The following is a 19472-nucleotide window of genomic DNA, read 5'->3' as shown; positions in this document are numbered from 1 at the left end:
CTTTGGCAAGGCTCTCTAGGTTAGCTGGAGGGAAGAGAAAGAGGCACAGCAGAACCAGGAGACTGATTTGCACTGAAGAGAAAGGAGTTGCAAACTACCTAAATAAAAATTTAGGCTGAACAAGGGCTTTATCCGTCATTCTCAAGAAACTCTTTATGTAAACTGAATTAATCACGCATGATAAAAATAAATGAGGCTATGTCTGAAACATGGAAACTGGAGAGACAGAGTCTAGATGAGAAACAAAAGCCAGACAGAAATAGAACAGCAGATTAAAAAAGGCGTAAGGCTTAATTAAACAGCTTATCATGGGACACAGTGTCTTGCTGTTGCTGAAATTAATGTTAACCATCTATGTTCATCTCACTGGGGCTTTTTAATCACTGCTGATTGTAGAGAGGAAAAAAAGGCATAACCCATGACTTATATACACAGATTCTTAGCGCAGCTTTGCAGAAGAGATACCACATCCTCACTGCTGACTGACTTCTGACAAATACAAAGGTCTTAATATATAACCTCACTTAAAGACTGCTTATAAAGTTTACTACTGCATGGTACTTTTACAGTAAGGAGAAGTGGGAGGAAAGAGAGCAGCTAATAAGCTTTCTTATTTATTTCAAGTGTGAAAAATTGATAACTTCTTTTTAAAACAGAACTTGGGTGTCTTCTTTTTTCCCCCAGTGCAGTTCTTTCTTTCTCCGGGTGTTTCTCTTTGACCAGACCCAAACTTGGTCTCTGACACTGAGGAGAGGTGTATGCTCAGAAACAAGTCTGTTTTCATTTTTCTACTGGCAGGAGCTTATTTTTGCATTTTCAGCTGGTAGAACTTGGTTGTCTCCTGCTGCTTCAGTGGGTTTTCTATACCCAAGCCTTAAGAAGCACATGTATGAAATACAAATTCACACAGAAAGCAGTAGAAAGTGTTACCAACTGGCCACAAAAGACAGTTCATTGAAAATAAAATACTGCTCCACTGACCACACAGAGCAGCCAGCATGATTCCCGCTACTTGGGATAACACCGTATGATGGCTCTACTTAGAAAAGCCTATCACCTTCTCAGCTATCAAAATAGTTTGGATTATTTAACATCTCTACCAGCTCAGTTAACACAGGCACAAAGAGATCTATCAGACCTACACTGCTTCCATCAGCTTCCGCATTTCATTTCTTATGCATTGGATCAAGTTCAAAAGAAGATGCTAAAACCAGATCAAAATCTGAAGCTAGGAAACAGCTGAAAGGTGGAACAAAAGGCCAAGTGTCATCTCTTTTATTTATTAGCCACCTCAAATGGCGTCTACAGAGCTACAGAACATGAATGGAAAGAACACTGTGAAAGGTGAAGGGCAAAATATCTACTGAGAAGGGTACAGTAAGAGCACTAATTTGGAAAACGAAGGTATTTTGATGGAGTAGGAATCTCCCTCTCCAGAAGCTTACATTTTAGTTTGTGTCATACGTTCTAATACTTCAGGATAGGTTGGTGCTACAGGTGTATTTAACTTGATTTGCAATATGGAGATACACCACAATATTAAAAAGAAGGTGGAAAGGGATCTTAGAACATCTACTCCACTCCTTTTTCTTCTTCCAGAGTATGAGTAGTTGCAGCTATATTAATTATGATTAACATTTATCCAAATTTTTGCATGATTTCCAATTATGGACATTCTCTAGCCTTCAAAACTAGGCTACACTAGAGCTTCATACTTCAATAGACACAAAAAAAAAAGTCACTGCAATTCAAATGGCGCCCTTTAATCTCATCTCACCCACTGAAAAGACTGCTCTGTAATTCTGCTTTTCAGGCAATTCAGGGCCTTTAGTTCTTCCTTCTACCTTTTTACTTTATACTTATCAGCCCCAGCTCATTATCTCACCTTGTAAGTTATGCTTGGTAGATCTTTAATCAGACTTTCAGCTTTCCTGTAACGTTTCCATCTGCTCAGTAATTTAAGAATATTCAAAATGGGATGCAGCACCTAATAGAGGCCTTAGAGGTGCTCAGTAAAGAACAAGAATTTTCGGCCCATCACAATAAGGCTGTATCCTCTTTCTTTGTATTTGTACCAGACTGAAAATTATACAGTTTGAAAGACTTAAGACTTCTCAAAATCTGTTCAATAATCTCATCATTTACATTAGTAGTTATTCAATTTCACCTGTCCACTGTAGCTGAAGTGAGTCCCTGTTAAACTGCACAGTATTTTGCCAGTTCATTTCTCCCTTTACAATGATGGATCTGAATGCTAATTTCATCTTACAATATAGTTTTCATATGACATGAAGCTGGGATAGATGTTAACTTTATAAGCAGTCTATCAGATCACCCTGTTCATTACTGAAAAGAAATATAGAAAACTGAAGTCAACAATCAAAACTTACAATTCTGTTGCAAAAAAAAAACCAAAATAAAACAAAAGAAACAACAACAACAAGAAAACACAGGGTGGAGAAGAAAAAAAGGACTTATTTTCTGCTGTGAAAGCATTTCCAATTAAATCACAAAATGGGACTTGAAGAAAAAAGTTAATCTGCACAATATTCAGTCACTTCCAAGGCTAAGGCATTTTAGCTCTTTCTAAGCAAATGTCTGAAGAGGAAAGAAAATGTATTTTGTTTTGAATAAAAGATTTCACTTTTCATATTCTTCTCCCTGTATAATAAATAGTTCTTCCAATCAAAACATTTTTATTTTTATTTTATTTTTTAAAATATGATGACTAGTTTGTACATATGATTGGATAAAACAGAAAGGTTTTACCTGGTTAGTGAGAAGCATCAGGTTTTTGATATTGTGTTTTCTCATGCATAAGAATGTTCAGGAACAGCATAATGAATGATTCAAGGCTAAACATTTTTACCACTAGCTTAATGCTACATTAGATGATATTTCAGATGCTTCTAAATGGGGAAAACCAGCTCAGCTTGAGATCTGCTCCCAGTTTGACTGGGAAGCTCCACTGCTCAAGCTAACAAACCACATCAACAGTACCTAAAATCACTAAAACTGTTTTGTTTCATCTCTGCAAGTCCTTCAAACACGCTAAGCTTGCTTACTTCCTTACTGTAGCCAATTTTAACTCCCAAACAGACTACAGATAATGAATTCTCAACGTATGAAGTGAAAGACTACCTCAAGTTCAGCAAGTGCCAACATATCCTACTTATTTCATGGTCTTCTGCCTCTTGCTGTTCTTTAACATTTATAAAAATTCTCCTCTTAATGTGTTTAACAAAACAAAATGCATACTAGAAAAACTAATCAAAGCTATTCGAATTCACACACTTGAAAAGAATGAACAGACTAAATTTCTTCCTTGGACATATATAAGATGTAGCACAAGTAAATTCCTTGAAATAGCCCAGTTCCAGTATTGACTTGGTCTGTTCTTGCAAAAGAAAACTCCAACAAGAATTTTATATGCTACTGTGAAAACTCAAATATATATACTTTAAAAACAAATCTAATCACACTAACCAGCTTTAAAACTTAATTTGTCAGGAAAATATTTAAAAACCTTCTTTCCTTCTTCCTTCTATTCCTCCTCCTTTTAACTTATAAATCCTGTTGAACAGGTTGTTGGTAAGTCTCTTCCTCATGCCAGACTGGAAGATAATTGTGAAGGCATTTCTTTCACATTGCCAACTTTCTTAGTTATTCTTGGATCATACCTGAGATACAGCTGTGAAGGGCCATAGGAGGCAATCCATGCTATTTCCCTCTAAACAGTACTCAACAAACAACTAAGGAGAGGCAATGCTTATGAATAGTAGGGATGGATTCCATCACCTTAGCTGGAATTGAAGCACAATCCAGCCAAATCTTTCACACAGCTTGACCAATTGGGGAAAAAAAAGACAACATGTCTTGGCTTTGAGTGTGATAGATCATCCCAAATCTACACTAGTCAGGGACTGTTCAGAAGAGAAAAGTAAGTATGGATCTTAATAATGCAACTAAAAATGAATTCTACTTCTTGTCAATATGTAGATAGTACATTAGTGTAAATCACTAAATAGGTAAGCAAGAACACAAGGATCAAAATAGCAAGAGTCACTGAAGGATTCTTCTCTTGCTCAAAAAATTGCTCAAAGGAACAATTTTTCCAACAGATGTCCGTAGAAGAAATAACTACCAAAACTACAAGCTGAATTCAGTACAAACAAATGAGGTCAATACAAAAGATATTTTTGACAAATATAAAAGCAACCCTAAGCACTTACGACCTCTTTTTTATTTATTTATTTTTTTTCCGCCGTCTTCTTTGCAAGTGAATATTAAAACAAAGAATTTAAGTGGCTTGCAAAAATATGGGAAACAAACTTTCTTTCAGATGGCTGTGAAAATTGTGAAAATGTTTCTCTGTATCTGTGCAGTATAAGTGGCTCGTTAGATCTTTACCAATGAGGTAATAGGCCAAAAATCTGTAAATGCCTTTTCAAGTAATTTACTAAGCAGTTTCTACCTTTTTATTCACTCTCCTATTCAGTTAGCTATCTCTACCTCCATGCAAGGTCTTAACACTTCTCATTTGCCAGAAATCTTTCAACTCCAAAGTAAAAATCACATTTCATATACGGTTTTTTACTCTTCTGATGCCTATATTTCTTCTACCCACAAGAAGCTCTATATGTGGTATCATTATGAGACAACCCAGCCAGAATCTACAAAGATGGAGGAAAGGAAACACTAGCACTGGTGTCATATGACTCTTGGACTGGTGGGTTACTCCTCCTTAATATGGTAATTTTCATTAGCTCTAAGGCAGAAAGTGAAAATTCCCTAATGCATGAACACTGGGTAGTATCTTTGCTTCACAAAAGTAACCACATGAAAATCACCAACATCAAGTTAATAAGAAAACAGACGGTAGGCTTTCAGAGAGTCACAGCATCAAAAAGGTTGGAAAAGACTTCCAAGATCATCAAGTCCAACAGTCCACCTACCACCAGTACTTCCCTACTGAACTATGTCCCTGAATACCACATTTAAACCTGTGGAGGGGTTCAAAAAACACCCTCAACCACATCCATGCATAGCTTATTCCAGCATCCGACCACTCTTTCGGAGAAGAAATTTTCCTAATATCCAACCTGAACCTCACCTGGTGTAACTTGAGGCCACTACCTCTAGTCCTATCACTTCAAAAAGATTAATAGAGACATCATGAAAAATTCTATGCATAGCATTAAATTTTATGCAGAATATAATTTTAGACAAAACATAATTTTACGTCAATGCTTTGGACAACTGGTAGAAGAAAGAGAGCAAAACAGTTTCTGTTTGGAATAAACTGAATTTCTTTAATGACCTATTGGATGCAGACAACCACCCTTACACCTACTACATTCAATACACTTTCTTAATTGCATACAGCTGTTTGTAAAAGATAAAATGTCTCCATTCTGCCATTCTTACCATACTAATTTCAGATGCTAACTCACACTAGGGAATGAATCATTAACTGTCATAACAGAGCAGCACCTGTGAAACTTACCTTATCGCTGTCAAGTGTGTTCTGTGAAGTTCGTGAGGCAATTGAAATAGTATCAGGTTGGCTGCTACCATCTCCCTGACTGTCCAAGTCCTCGCCATCTCTGCAAATAATTCAGTTTTCATTACAACACCAGCAATGAGTTTTAATATGTTAGATCCTACTCTATACAAGGGGCACCTAAATATTGTGGCAACAGATACAAGCTAGACAAAATAACTGATGCAAAGATGAAGCATTCAGCACTTAACTATTTCTTCTACAAGCATTCTTTTGTTCAGTGTCAACATTGCAACCAGCCAGGTCTATAGCACACGGCTGTAAGAAACAAATCCAAAGCTAGCAAGCAGACTGCTCAGTCACACATTTTAAGCTCTGTCAAAGGATAACAAGGACCCGAGCATGAGAAACATACAGAACTGTGAAAATCTAAAATGTACAGCTATCCTGTACTGCTGATTCAAATCTTGTCTGTAATGGCTAAACCTATGCTGGTCAGGAACTGTTCAAAACAGAAATCTCAACACATGTAGTACTGCAGGAATCCAGAAATTATATGACAAAACTGGCCACAATGACTCTTGGTTTTGTCCAATGTACTGAAGGACATTAGAAATTCAACACTACAGAGGAAACAGTACTGTTGAAATGGCATACCTAGACATCTCTGACTATTTAAAATATTAATTACCTTCTTCCTTTCTGTTTTGTTGTTGGTGCTGTTTTCGGGATGTGGATTGGCTCTTTCAGTGCTCCTTTCAGATGAATGGTCCTTTCTTGTATCACTTCCCGGATGTGTTTAATCCAGTCCTGTTTATTCTCTATACTGGATGCCTTTGATATGTAAAAGAAACAAAAACACCAGAATGGAATACTGTAGCTGAGAGAAATCCACATATATCTTCAATGAATGAATACCAAATGGAAGGCCTAAAGAAAGATTATTTGAATCATTTTTAAAAACTTGAACAGAAAAATGGAAATTCAAGATAGAACCATCAGTATTTAAGCTTGTCAATATTGCTAATGTTGTTAAAAAACTATTTTCTTTACAATTCAGATTCTTTTATAACTTAAAGGCCCAAGAAGTCTGAAGCCTTGTATGCACCACATGATAGACAAGGTGAACTGACTTACTTACAAGAACTCCAGTAATAACATCCTGAATATTGTGGGCTTTATTTGTTTGTTTCTTTAAATTCATGCCATGTACTAGGCCTAACTTAAAATAATAATCTGCCATGAAAAGAATGCTTAACTTACATTGTGACACACATATGCTTCCACAACCCTATTTATGCAGCATTCTTCCCACTTTTGACATGTACAAGGAAGCAGAAATTATTTAGGGATTGCATTTCAATAACCATCTGCAATACACTATCTGTATTTTGGAGATAACCCTATAAAAGATTTGATATCCAGCTGCCCAATACATAATATGATTACTGAATCCAATTTATTTTTGCTACCCTACAACTGAAACATTATTAAATATAAGCATTGGTGTGGATCTAAATAAGCTAGTATATGTAAACTCTTACTTCTTTTAATTTAATTAACTTCTGAAAAATTGGCTTCTAGTATACTGCCAACATTTAATAAATGGGGAAATTAAAATATGATTGTAAAGGTGTAAAAAAAATTGAAACAGCAATGAATAAGTGCGAAAAAGATCTTTTTCTTTTACAAACAAAAGTACTTAGGAAAAGAACCCAAATATAGTGTTAAATCTTTTATCTAGTGTTTTCATGACATTTACTTATATTATTCATGTGCTGCACTCTACCTTCAAAAATGAACAATGAAAAAAAAAAAAATCAACAAAACTACTGAAAAACTTGGCATACCGTAAAGATTATCTAAAGATTATCTGTACTCAAAGCAGAGAAGAGAACAGAAGAGAACAGGAACAATGTACAGTGAGCATAGGTAGTGTCCTTGAAAACGAAATCCTTTTTACCAATCTACAGTGGGAAGATCACTTCAGATTGAAAAAATTGTATTATTCAGTGATGTTAAATCTTATCTTCCTGCACTCATTGAGTGCTTGTATACAGAAACTAATGTGAGCTTCTCCTTAGTCTGCAATTGACTAGGAAAACGTGTAAATTTGAGTGGTCATTTTAAAACAACATTATTGAGTAACCACCAAAATATACCTGGAAAGAAACAAGTTTATTTGTAGGTGTGTTAATTGGTAAATGGGAGGATAAACTTTCTACTCATCTCAACACAACTAAGAGATAAAACAGAAAAGTTTCAGTTGACACGGTCCACAAAATACATCAATAAAATTAGCCATTCAAAATGAATCAGCAGACTCCTGGTTATGCAACAGACAAATGAAAAATAGGGTTAGTGGTTATTCTAACTAGGCAAGGAATTCTACTGGTGTCTGTAACTTCCTGCGATGCAGGATTTAAAGATATTGCACACACTCCCACCCAGAGGCAAAAACCTTTATAAAAACTTTCAGACCACATAAAAACATTTAAGTCTTTCATACTAGTTCTATTTCTCCATAAAAACATGAGCCATGAAACAAACCATCACCAGCAAGCAGCAGTGAGCTAAGAGTAAAAGATATCACCTGCCCTGTCTACTAGTGGATTTGAAATCCAAAGTCTGTGGATCGAAACATTTATTCCTATTTGCAAAAGCAAGTTTGTTTAAACCTTCATTAGCTCAATACAGATTCCCCTCTGCTGTCAAGTCACTTTAGTCAGATGTACATCATGTCCGATTCTATACAAAGGAAGATTATCTGTCAGCAGCTGTCCCTCTCAAAGGAGCAGAAATTATCACTTGCTGCCTTTCTAACAAGCAAAGACAACTACAAGACTGAGTATATCTAAATATAGTCACTAAGCATATACACTAAAATTACCTTGAGAACAATTTTGTTGTCTGAAGTTGGTGTTCGTCCAGACCACAAGGCAAATTTACAAGGATCTCCTTCAACATGTTCTGTCACTCCCAGTTCTGAGGTCTGGAATTAGAAAAAAAACAGATAAGAGATGCTTAAGAATTCTCTTGATATCTTCTAAAACTCTTTTCTGCCAAATGAGTCTTCCATAGCCTTTCATTCTCTCTGAAACAGATGAAAAAAAAATAAAAATGTAGTTGCCCTGGGGACAACTGCATTAACAACCAGCCTCTGGGAATGCTTCAGTGTCAGATCTTTATAATCAATTATCATTCAAAATGCTTTTGCTTTCCAACTGGAATAACATCTCCATCACGCGTTTCTAGTGAAAAAATTCATGTAGGCTCTGCTCCAATAAATAAATAAATTAATAAATAATGAGTGAGAAATACAGCTCAAACTACAAGAATCCTCACTCCAAAAGATAGCTGCTAAACATTCTTACATCATTAGAAGCTGCATTTTTTCCCTCATATGCATCATCCCTAGCAAGTACACAGATTCATTACAGGAGATATTAGATACACAATAACTGAGCAAGGGTATTTATTGGCTCATTTGGATGTCAACTTGTTTTTTGTTGCTGGTTTCATTTGTTTTGGTGTTCACTTGTCTCAGCTTGGAAAAGAGAAGGCTTCAGGGAGACCTGAGAGCAGCCTTTCAGTATCTAAAGGGGGCTGTAAGAAAGAAGAGGACAGACCCTGTAGCAGGACCTGCTGTAATAGGACAAGCAGAAATGGTTTCAAACTAAAAGAAAGGGAGATTTGCATTGGATATAAGGAAAGAGTTCTGTGTGGTTGTTTTTTTCTTTCACACTAAGGGTAGTGATGCACTAGAATAGGTTGCACAGAGGGATATCCCACACTTGGAGACATTCAAGCCAGGCTACACCAAATTCCGAACAACCTGATCTAGCTTCAAGTGCCTCTGTTCATTGCAGGGGACTTAGACTACATGTCCTTGAAGTGTCCCTTCCAACTCAAATGATTCTGTGATTCTATTTGTTTAAGTACTAGTAAACTTAGTAGCTTTGTACACTTGCAAATGTTATTAATTCAGGGACAACAGAGAACCCATGCAGTAGAGTCTATACAGTAACAAGTGGAAAAGATTGTTCACTGTCCCTTTCAATTCTGGTGGACATCAAGTTAAATTTGTCAGAAGCAGTCAAGTTTTAATGCAATGTACGGGTTCTCTTGCACTTAATGCACAATTGAGCAAAATATCTCTGCCAAAGGGCACTGGAAACACAAGTCTGTATGAAGTATAGAGACAAGGGTAGTCAGGCATTGGAATGCACTGCCCTGGGAGGTGGTGGAGTCACCAACCATGGGAGTGTTCAAGAAACATTTAGATGTTGTGTTGAGGAATATGATTTAGCTGGGAAGTATTGGTAATGGTTGGACTAGATGATCTTCTAGGTCTTTTCCAACCTTGATAATTCTGTGATTCTGTGAAGAGAAACCCATTTGGGGCTATTGAGTGCATAAAAACCAGATCCAGGTCAGGAAGTCCCTAAACTACCAATTAATGATGACTGGGAGAGTATTCTGGCAAATTATCAATTGCTTGCCTTTTATTCCATAGACCTCCTGAGGTGCTCGCTATTGGCCACTCTATCTTTCCAGAAGAGTTAATTAGCACATAGTTCAACTAATAGAAGTCATGGCATTGAATACTCTGTACAGAGGAAACTATGACAGAAATCACATCCAAAATACAAGAGTACTTTCTTAAAACTACCTTCCAGAAGTGGGAGATAATATAATTTGCAAGAAGGATCTTTGGCTAAAAATAACAGACATGCTTTTAGCATTTGTATGAACACCTTTTCTACAGATCAAGCTATAAGAATTGCTATAGTAAGTAATCTGCACCACAGGATATTTTACCAGCTAGGACAAAAAGGCAAAAAGAAAAGCCTGTATTTTAAAAAAAAGGTACAGTATCAGTTTTCAATATTTCCAGCAACTTCTCTAGACTCTAGAAAATTATTTGTTCTTTCCAGATGAACTGGCATCACAAGCTTGTGGGACTGACTCTGTAGCTCTGCCTCCTCTCCCATATAATGTCTTGACAGCTGATGCTACCTTCTAGTACACCCAAGGTTTCTTTTGTATTTCAGGTTCTTTGGGGAACCAAAGGAAGACATAACAAAGCTGCTGCAGCTTTGTTACCTACTAACTACCTAGTATTGAGGTCAACAGGAGTTTGAAATGAAATAACAGAACATACAAAGCATGATAGAAAAAGGTTTATGAACCAATGTGCTTTACCAGCATGAATATGGAGGTGGGAAAGGGAAAAGAAAGAGTGAGAAGAGTGAGAAGACAGAAAAGGTTCTGTATTTATATCACCTAAACTTGGTCAGATTACCCAAAAGAATCAGTAGAAGAATAAAGTCCTTTAGAGTGAGACGTTAAGTAATTGTTCTTAACAGTCTGTCACAAAAACTAGTCTTGTCTCCAACTGACACAGAGCAAACTTATGGACACTGTTGCTTGACAAATTCACTTGACTGCTGCTAAATTTTCAGAGTGCGAATACTGCTCTCACCCAAGCTCATCCAGTAAGATACATGGATTACATTTGAAAAGCATACACATAATAAACACAAGAGGGGATGTTTTTCCCCCTATTTTCAAAATGGAATGCACAAATTCTCATTTTACATTCTTTCTTTAGACCATAAGAGCTATCACATATTTTGTTAAAAAAAAAAATAAATTACCATGAGATGACCAGCCTGAGTAGACAATCTAGAATTAACTTCCATAACAAAGAGTTCTTGCCTTTAGAGACCAGTATGTGTAGAATACCCACTGGAATGAATCTTTACTAGTGCTATTACTGTAACATGACTAGTAAATTAGTAAAATAAAGGCCTTCTGTAAATTCTTTCCACCCTTCTGCTTTCTATAGCATACCAGTATTAATACAAAGCCTTCAGCAGTTGCTTTTGGCCTACCCTTTTGTCCTCAAAAGCGTAAGCAAACAGAAAAGTTTGAAAATTCAGTCTATGCAGCATACTACAATTCCAGTTTGTCAGGCAAGTTTAAATGATCTGAACATAGTCATAATCATCTTGCCAGCTTTCTAAATATGGTTACTTGTTCTCCCATACTTACAAACAGTTTACTCTTGTAAATGTACTTGCTCCTTCCACTTGAGTCCTTTACTTCTTTACTAAAAACCAGGGAGATTTCAAAGAGAAACAAATGCCTCTCACGGCCTTTCCGAATGAGAGACTTGGGATCCCACACTTGGAAGGAATCCTGAAGAATCAGCTCTCCCTGACATTCTAGATTCTCATCAAAGCCTAAAAACCCAGGGAGAAGAAAATATCAGCATGAGAAGTCGATAACATGAGAAGTTTAAAAAGCACAGCTTCTGTTCATTAAGCAATTAATCTATTTTTTCCAAATACAGCTTGCAAAGATAGAACTCCAAGGAAGCAGTGCTAAAAAAAAAGCCTCAACATCGTAATAAACTAAATGAAACTGTAGATCAAGCCTATGCCTAAATTTAGAAATCCAACTGTTAAGAAGTTTATCAACTATTCTGGCAGCATTTCACCAACAAATAGAAGCTCTGTTGGCTCCTCGTAACTTCTGCAAAGAAAATTATTTTTCTTAGGAGGTTTTTGCTACTGTAAAAATTGTAAAAAGTGAGCAGCTTGCAAAGACACAGCAGGTAATGTTCTGACAACAATGGCTTCCAAATGCCATCTCTTTTGCTGATACAGCTTCCCTATTGTGCATACAACAAGCATGCAAACATATTCCAATAGAAAATGAAAAAAGATGGCAGCCTGGAGCTGTTGCCATGTGTATCTGCCTGCCATTTATTCACTCTGCAACAAAGAAATAGGAGCTGGATTATTTATCTTGATATATAACAAAGACGAAGGTTGAGAATACTGATAAGTATACTTCTTTTCTAGCAGCAGTGTTCTCCCAGGTTTACACAGAGTTTTAGAGCTGCAGGATAACAGAAGTTAAGACTTCCATACTCTTTTGAGCAGTACAAAACTGCATTTTAAAGATATATTCCTTGCCAAAAGTCTCAACAGAAAAACACCATCCTTCTCAAGACAACAACAGTCCTTACAGTTCTAAAGAGGGAAAAGTATGGAGAGCATCACATGTAAGTTACTTCAGGATGTTCATTCAAAAACCTCCAGAGACACAAAAAGGAAATGTGCTCACTCACTGTATTTATTTAACATGGAATGACTCAACTGTACACACATGATTTGTTATAAAACCAACTTATGTAAAAGATTAGGATATTCTCCAGAGACACATTCCTTGTGTTAGAAGATCATTACCAATGCTGGTCAGCATTTATACTAACATCATCTCCTGAACAAAGCATTTGGAATGGGTCCTTCAGACTGACCAATATTCCTGTTGTTTAAAATCAGGGAAGAGTGATGACCTAGGGCATTCACACGACCAAGAATCATATGACAAACCAAGGTGCATTTTATGCTAACTTGCATGGTACTGCAAATTCTAAGAAGACATAGAGAAGGAAAAGCACTTTTGACTGAAAACACGTTGCAGTAAGTTTTTATTCTGCAACTACAGGCTAAAGTGGCTCTGCTTTCAACTTTAAAGAAATCTACTTTGCCAAAAAAATACCCAGTTTTATTATTAAATGCATGATGGCACCATCATACATGATAACGTGCCAACAGCAAAATGGATTTTGGCAGAAAGTTGTTCTCAACACATAGAAGCAATTACTTCCAATATCAACTGTCTGCCATGAACATGATTATGCTGTTCTGGCTAAGACTCATATTAAATTGGCTTACGCTGACTTTATACTGCCAGAAAAAAGATTTCACTTCAACCAGAAGCCTGTTAAGGAACAGGCAGTAAACAGATGTGAAAAGTACAAATTTCTTGGAGACCATTATTTGATACATAAATCAGAAAAATCAACTCTTAATACACTTACGTTTCCCTTATAAAGAAGTTAGGGAAACTGCTTGGAAAATTTAGCTGGAGTTATTATACCTGACCATTAACTTAGTAGGCTAGTAGAAACCTTTTGTTAGTCTACATACTTTTCAGTTCTGCAGTGGCAGAGATGTTGAGGAGGATGAAAGAACCGTTTTTAAAAACTAACAAACTCTATCCATTGTCCAAAAATTTAATTTCTTCAGTAAGTCAGCATTTTATTTACCTCCGAATAAAAGGTATGTGAAAGACAAACACGGGGACAAAAGTGACAAAGAGACATGAGTTCTTCAGATTTCCTTATTGTACAGTAATATAAGAAGCTATTAAATACGACAGAGTTAGAAGATTTGAATCCTACCTTCCAACATACTGAGGTGCATGGCATCGTTGGCTCGCTTTGGCACACTAAGCATCACCTCCAGGCCATCCTTAATCTCACCTTTACCTTCTTCACAGCATGTGAGTAACTCCTGCAAAAGATCGGCAGACATGAGCATCCTGTCTCTCTACATTAACATGACAGACAATTAAATGCTGCTTCTAACATGCAAAGAAACATTTTTGGCATGTAAAATGTATTTTAAACTTTCTCCTCCAATGATGTGATAGCATATTTTGTACTTATCAGTATCTGTTCTTCATAGAGCAGCTCAAGCTTTTGCCTAAACACTTTCAATTTACATAATCTGACTAATAATAAATCTTTAGAAAATATATTAAGGACATTTTCTTCTTTTCTGTAAGCTCAGATGCAGCTATTGGACGTAGCACTACGTCAAGGCCCAAAACAATGCAGGTCCTATCTCATGAAGCTGGTGGAAAATGGGACAGAATAAAAGTATCTGTATGTAACCTTCACTCCACAGCACTAAAGACCTGATCTGCGCTAGTGCTGATTAAAGGATTTACATTGATTCATTTCCAGTATTCAGTGATGTACTCTACTCAAACAAATGAAATTGTCTCAGAGAAAAAAAAAAATAAAATTGTATACAACCATTAAATGATGGACAAAAGTAAGAGAAGGGAATGCACTGAAATGTTACAATGGAATTTAAGGCGATGCAGTTCAGTGCCCATTCAAGATACAAGAGCTGATATTCCAATTTCCTCACATTCTTCATGTGTTTGAATGGTAGCAAGATAAAATGTAGCTTACACAACCAAAATAACATATTATTTCTACTGTCGTCATAACTGCACTACATCCATTTAGTTACCAATACCATCCATCATGGCAGCAAAACAGAACAATGCTGTACTTAAAAATTCTGGATGACAAAATAGCAGAGAAGTGCTACTAAGAAAGAGATCTGTAGCTTCAATGTTATATGGACATATAAACAGAACTTCTGAAACTGTAAAGGTTCTGCCATCATTCAAGATTTGGGCTCTTGATCATACGCCTCTTATCTTGTAGAAGAAAAGGAAATCCAACATTCATCGAATTTTACATCCATATTACTATGCAGCAAAGCCATCTGTGTCTGAAAAGACTGGTGAAATCAATCTATTCTATCCCTTCAATACTGCATTGCTTAAGACATATGTAGATTCAACAACTGTTGAAATTGGTTCCCAAAACTTCTAAAACATGGCAGCCTATCTCTGCAACTTCTAACTTAATCGAGCTGCATCTTTTTTTGCAAGGGGAGAACAGACAAAAGTTTCAACTGAAACAGTAGATCCATTTCCCTCCAACACTATCTGAAATAACACAGAATGTTTTTCAGAAGTTTTAAAAACAATTATCCATGGACACTGTCATTATGAGAAGCATAATGACATAAAACACTTGTTTACGAGAAGCAGAATCACAGAAAGAAGTTTGAGTACTGACCTTTAAAAGAAGCTGATATTTTGTTATCCTCTGGACAGGTTTGATAAGGTAAGAAGAGATAGAATTGGCCAGTCCATGTCGCTGTTGTATCTCCTACACAAAAAGCAAACATATGAGAACTTGTGAGTACCAACAAGCAGATTAAAGCCTGTTCTGATGACTTAATGGTAGACACTGCACAACATTATTATTTTAGCAAGAAGCAAATAAATAACTAAATAAATGAGAAGATGATAATACATTCCAGACACAGCAAGTGATTTGGCTGTGCATTTGCCTGCTCACTTTGTATAAACATATCCAAGGGTACACCTGTAAAATGTTTCAACAAAACTAAAATCAAACAGCAGTGATAAGGGAAATCGAGCAAGTGACAACAAGTTTATTAAGTAAGATCTGTAATTCTTGTTACTTTACCTTTAGGAGAGAAAAATAAAAAAAAATAAAAAAATCTTAGTATTCCAAGGAAAAGCAAAAACTATTGCATAAAGGCTGAGGAATAAATCTCTTGGCATCATGTGCTAATTCAGCTGTTACAGAACATTTTTAACGTGGCTGTTACAGAGCCACAAGGGGGAGCAAGAAATTACATTTTCTAACCAAAGGAAAGAGGTTACACAAGAGATTGAAAAGAAAGCGGATCCACTTATAAACAAATAAACAAGTCCTCCAATAAGCTAAAGGAGGAAAATATAATCACGTCATAATTACAGGGAAGAATTACAGATTTCAAATACCAATCATGGTTGAATTTCAAGACCAGTACTTGTCATTTATTAAAGTACTGTATGTCTTTTAACCACACAATTTAAGTCAGCAGGTTCATGCACTGTCACTATATGCTTCTAAACGATGATTACAGTATCAGAAATTCCCAAGATGGGAATCAATGCAACCTATTGAATTTACCAGTATACAGTCAGGTCTTCACTTTTTTATTCTACCTAAAGTGGACTAGGACATTGAGAGCTACTACTGGTCTGTTTTCCTGTAGCCCATGTGCTCATGTACAATGACTGAAAACTAAACAGAGGCTTCTCAGAAGGACTTTATCTTTAGAATCTCTATTACCTTAGTGACAGACTTGAAATTAACAGAAAGAGCTTCAGTGACATTATTACTCAAATGCCTCTCTGCTTTTATAAAAAATCCTAAAAAAAAAATGTTGGTGTCACTACAAAACTAGTAGCTCAGCACAGGAATGGTGGAAACAAAAAGGAGTAGAGAGGAACATAATTGAAACATCTATAAACTTGTGTTCAATCATACCAATATGTCCTTCAAGGCAGCCAGAATTCTCTAAAATCTCTAATAGCTGCTACATTTTGGTCTTCTCCTAAGTAGAATGTTACATGTAGACCAAATACCTTTGGGGTTGAATGAGCAATGTGGTTGGTTTAGCAGCTATGACCGGTGCAAGTCAACTGAATTAACACTGCAATCAATTACAAATTAAAGTTGCTTCAAGAAATTTAACAAAAACTGTCATTTTTATTTCATACAATGCAACCTTAGCAAATTAAAATGCTAAGATTTACAAAATGTGCTTGAGAGAATAGGAGATTTATGTTTTGGCTGCTGCCACCCAAATCTGCGTGCACTCCTGAACTGTTGTGATATGACAGTGACTTCCAGCACTGATTTGACAGATTTAAGAGACCAACAGAGGAATATAAATTAAAGGAGTAAGAGATATGATTGATTTTCTTAAGTTGACAGTAAATTGCAGTATTAGTAACAGGAAACTTGCATATTCATAACAAATAAGGCACATGACATAAATAAATACAGGTATATTAGTCTACATAGCAAGACATATTTTTAAGTTGGACATAAAGTACTTACATCAAAGTATGCTCCTGCGTGTTCTAGTATTAGCTGGGTCGAATCAGGTTTATTTTTGCAGTAAGTAACATACATTTGGAACTTGTCTGCCTGCAGAACAAAAGGAAAATTTATACAGGTTATCAGAGAGCATAATTTCTGTCTCATGAACATCTTCTACAGTTGGCAACTTATCTCCTGTCTTAAGAAACTAAGCGACACAATTATTTTTCATGTCTGGAAGCATAATAAAATATATCAGAAAAAAGAGTGTGAAAACAACGGTAATGTATGTGAAAGTAAATAATTCATACCCACATGCAGATTTGGGCAACCCATGTAAACTTCCAGAGCAGCAATGCACTGGCACCAGAGACCCATACCTTAATTATTTTCCAGTTAAAGATACACAATTTTTTACTCAAATTTCAATGAATAGTTACTTATACAGAGACTCAAAATACGAATGGATTTGAGATCCATTATCCACCCCTCCCTTTTTCCTATCTCCCTTATGATTTCTAAGTGCAAGTCTGAGTACATTACCCATGTCACAAAGCAGTGTCCAACATCTTCTGGTAACTGTTCATATTTTTCTAACTCCTTGAGGAATATACTATGGGTAGAGAGAAAAAAAAAAATAAAGTGTAAGGTGCACGAAATATATCCATTAGAACAGCAGATATTGATCTATTACCTATGAATGAAGACTGTTAGAAAACTTACTGTAATTCATACTAACAGCATGAACTAACATAGGAAGAAAGGAATGGGTGACAATGTGTAATGTAAGAGCTAATATAAAGCAATTCATCACAAATTCTGATGCAAAGATCAGAAAATTGTGTCAGCACATACTTGCAGTACGCAAAATTGAACGTAGTCCCCCATCTAGAAGGTATCCTACTGTTTTCTACATGTTTAGTGTTCATGTCAAGAGAAATAAAAGGTTGAATTATTTTTGGGTGCTGATGTTAACTGATGACATTGATGTCTGTGCTATATGTGTATTTCGTTGAGTTTGGTGATTTCCATATCTTCACAACAACTGAAAAACCTACAGCAGTATCTTAGTGCATACAAAAAAAAAAAAATTCTTAAAAGCTCAAAAATGTCTGAGATTGAAAAAGACAATTTCTAATGGTGTATGTCTAGCTGCAAAAAAGGAACAACTGCAACAATTCAGCAATGTGAGAAGAAATCTTTTTTGATGGCAAAGAGTCCAAAATTCATAAGCACAATATTTTCATTAGGAAATCCTTTAGGTCATCGTGTGGATTTACCAGTAAAATGGAAATGAGAGATAAGTCACTCACTTATTGTGGAACTCGTAGATTTCCTGCATGTTTCCAAAGATAATGTGCTCTTTGTTTACAATACCAGGTGGGATCTCCTCAACTCCACTTGTCATTTCCCATAGATATGTCTGCCCAGAACAAAAAAGATGCATGAAAGGTCATTAGAATGCTGAACAGAAGCACTCAGGTATCCATAAGCATGCATTCACAGAGTGAAATCGGTGAAGATCATACAGCATCATCAACACCGGTTGTGACACTGTCTGTTGTGTCACATAGACCTTGTGATTTTGACAGGAAAAACCAAGTTCTAAAACTGACAGTTTAATACAGTCCTTGAAACTTCATCATTTAAAACGCATAGTGCTCTTGACAACCTCTAGTGCTTCAGGATATTGCTTATCAAGGCTATATCTCCAGTCTAGAAGTTCATGTTGTGTGTGACAGCTAACGCTGAACATTACTAGCCTGAGTATAACAATTATTGGGCACGTTTCCATGGAATCTCCCTGAATTTCTATTCAAAAAGTCAGTGAGTAGCAGAACATGTGATACACATAATAAGAGAATTAACACAAGCTCTCCTCACTTGCAAGCAAAGCACATAAATTAAACCACTCCCTTTTCCCTCCCTCTCCAAAAAAAGAACCAAACAAACAAGAAATGAACAAAAAGACAAGCAGTATTGATGAAAGCAAAACATATAGAAAGAATTCTGAAGTAGCTGATATCAAGCTGTAATTCTAGGTTTCTGCATAATAGCAGAAATAGTTAATTTGGTCTTACAACAACTAAATATATTTGTTTTTTAAAATGAGAACAAAGTAGAAAGCAACAGGTTGAATCTTGTCTTCAAAGATCATCAAAAAAGAAGACTTACATCCATGCATTCTCGGAGGTCTCTTACGTAAGCCTTTTCTGTCTGAATTAGCTCAGCCATAATAAACCTTAGGTGACAACAGAAAGACTAATCAAATCTCAATCTGTATAATCGTTTTGAATACATAATAACCAGAATACACATTTCTTATCAGCTTTTGCTTTTTCCACTGCTCTACGAAAGTCTAAGAACTGAAATGCTATGAGAGAAAAGACACAAAGGAAA

At 36.0% G+C, this 19472-nt stretch overlaps 1 protein-coding gene across 1 annotated transcript in view; it reads right to left on the bottom strand.

Moving 5' to 3' along the window:
- TRIO (trio Rho guanine nucleotide exchange factor) overlaps positions 1–19472 on the bottom strand; it is a 221479-nt gene that overhangs the window by 66174 nt on the left and 135833 nt on the right. Inside the window, exons 24-33 of the mRNA XM_015854391.2 lie at positions 19248–19314; positions 18386–18495; positions 17616–17685; positions 17091–17180; positions 15246–15338; positions 13764–13875; positions 11561–11751; positions 8394–8495; positions 6195–6337; positions 5507–5606 (exon numbers count right to left, since the gene is read on the bottom strand). Coding sequence (XP_015709877.1) covers positions 5507–5606; positions 6195–6337; positions 8394–8495; positions 11561–11751; positions 13764–13875; positions 15246–15338; positions 17091–17180; positions 17616–17685; positions 18386–18495; positions 19248–19314 — 1078 coding nt within the window. The remainder of the gene's footprint in view (positions 1–5506; positions 5607–6194; positions 6338–8393; positions 8496–11560; positions 11752–13763; positions 13876–15245; positions 15339–17090; positions 17181–17615; positions 17686–18385; positions 18496–19247; positions 19315–19472) is intronic.

Source organism: Coturnix japonica, chromosome 2 (assembly GCF_001577835.2).
Source record: "Coturnix japonica isolate 7356 chromosome 2, Coturnix japonica 2.1, whole genome shotgun sequence".
NCBI classification, from domain to species: domain Eukaryota; kingdom Metazoa; phylum Chordata; class Aves; order Galliformes; family Phasianidae; genus Coturnix; species Coturnix japonica.
Note: the sequence above shows the minus strand (reverse complement) of the source record. Positions and strands in the feature narration are given on the sequence as shown.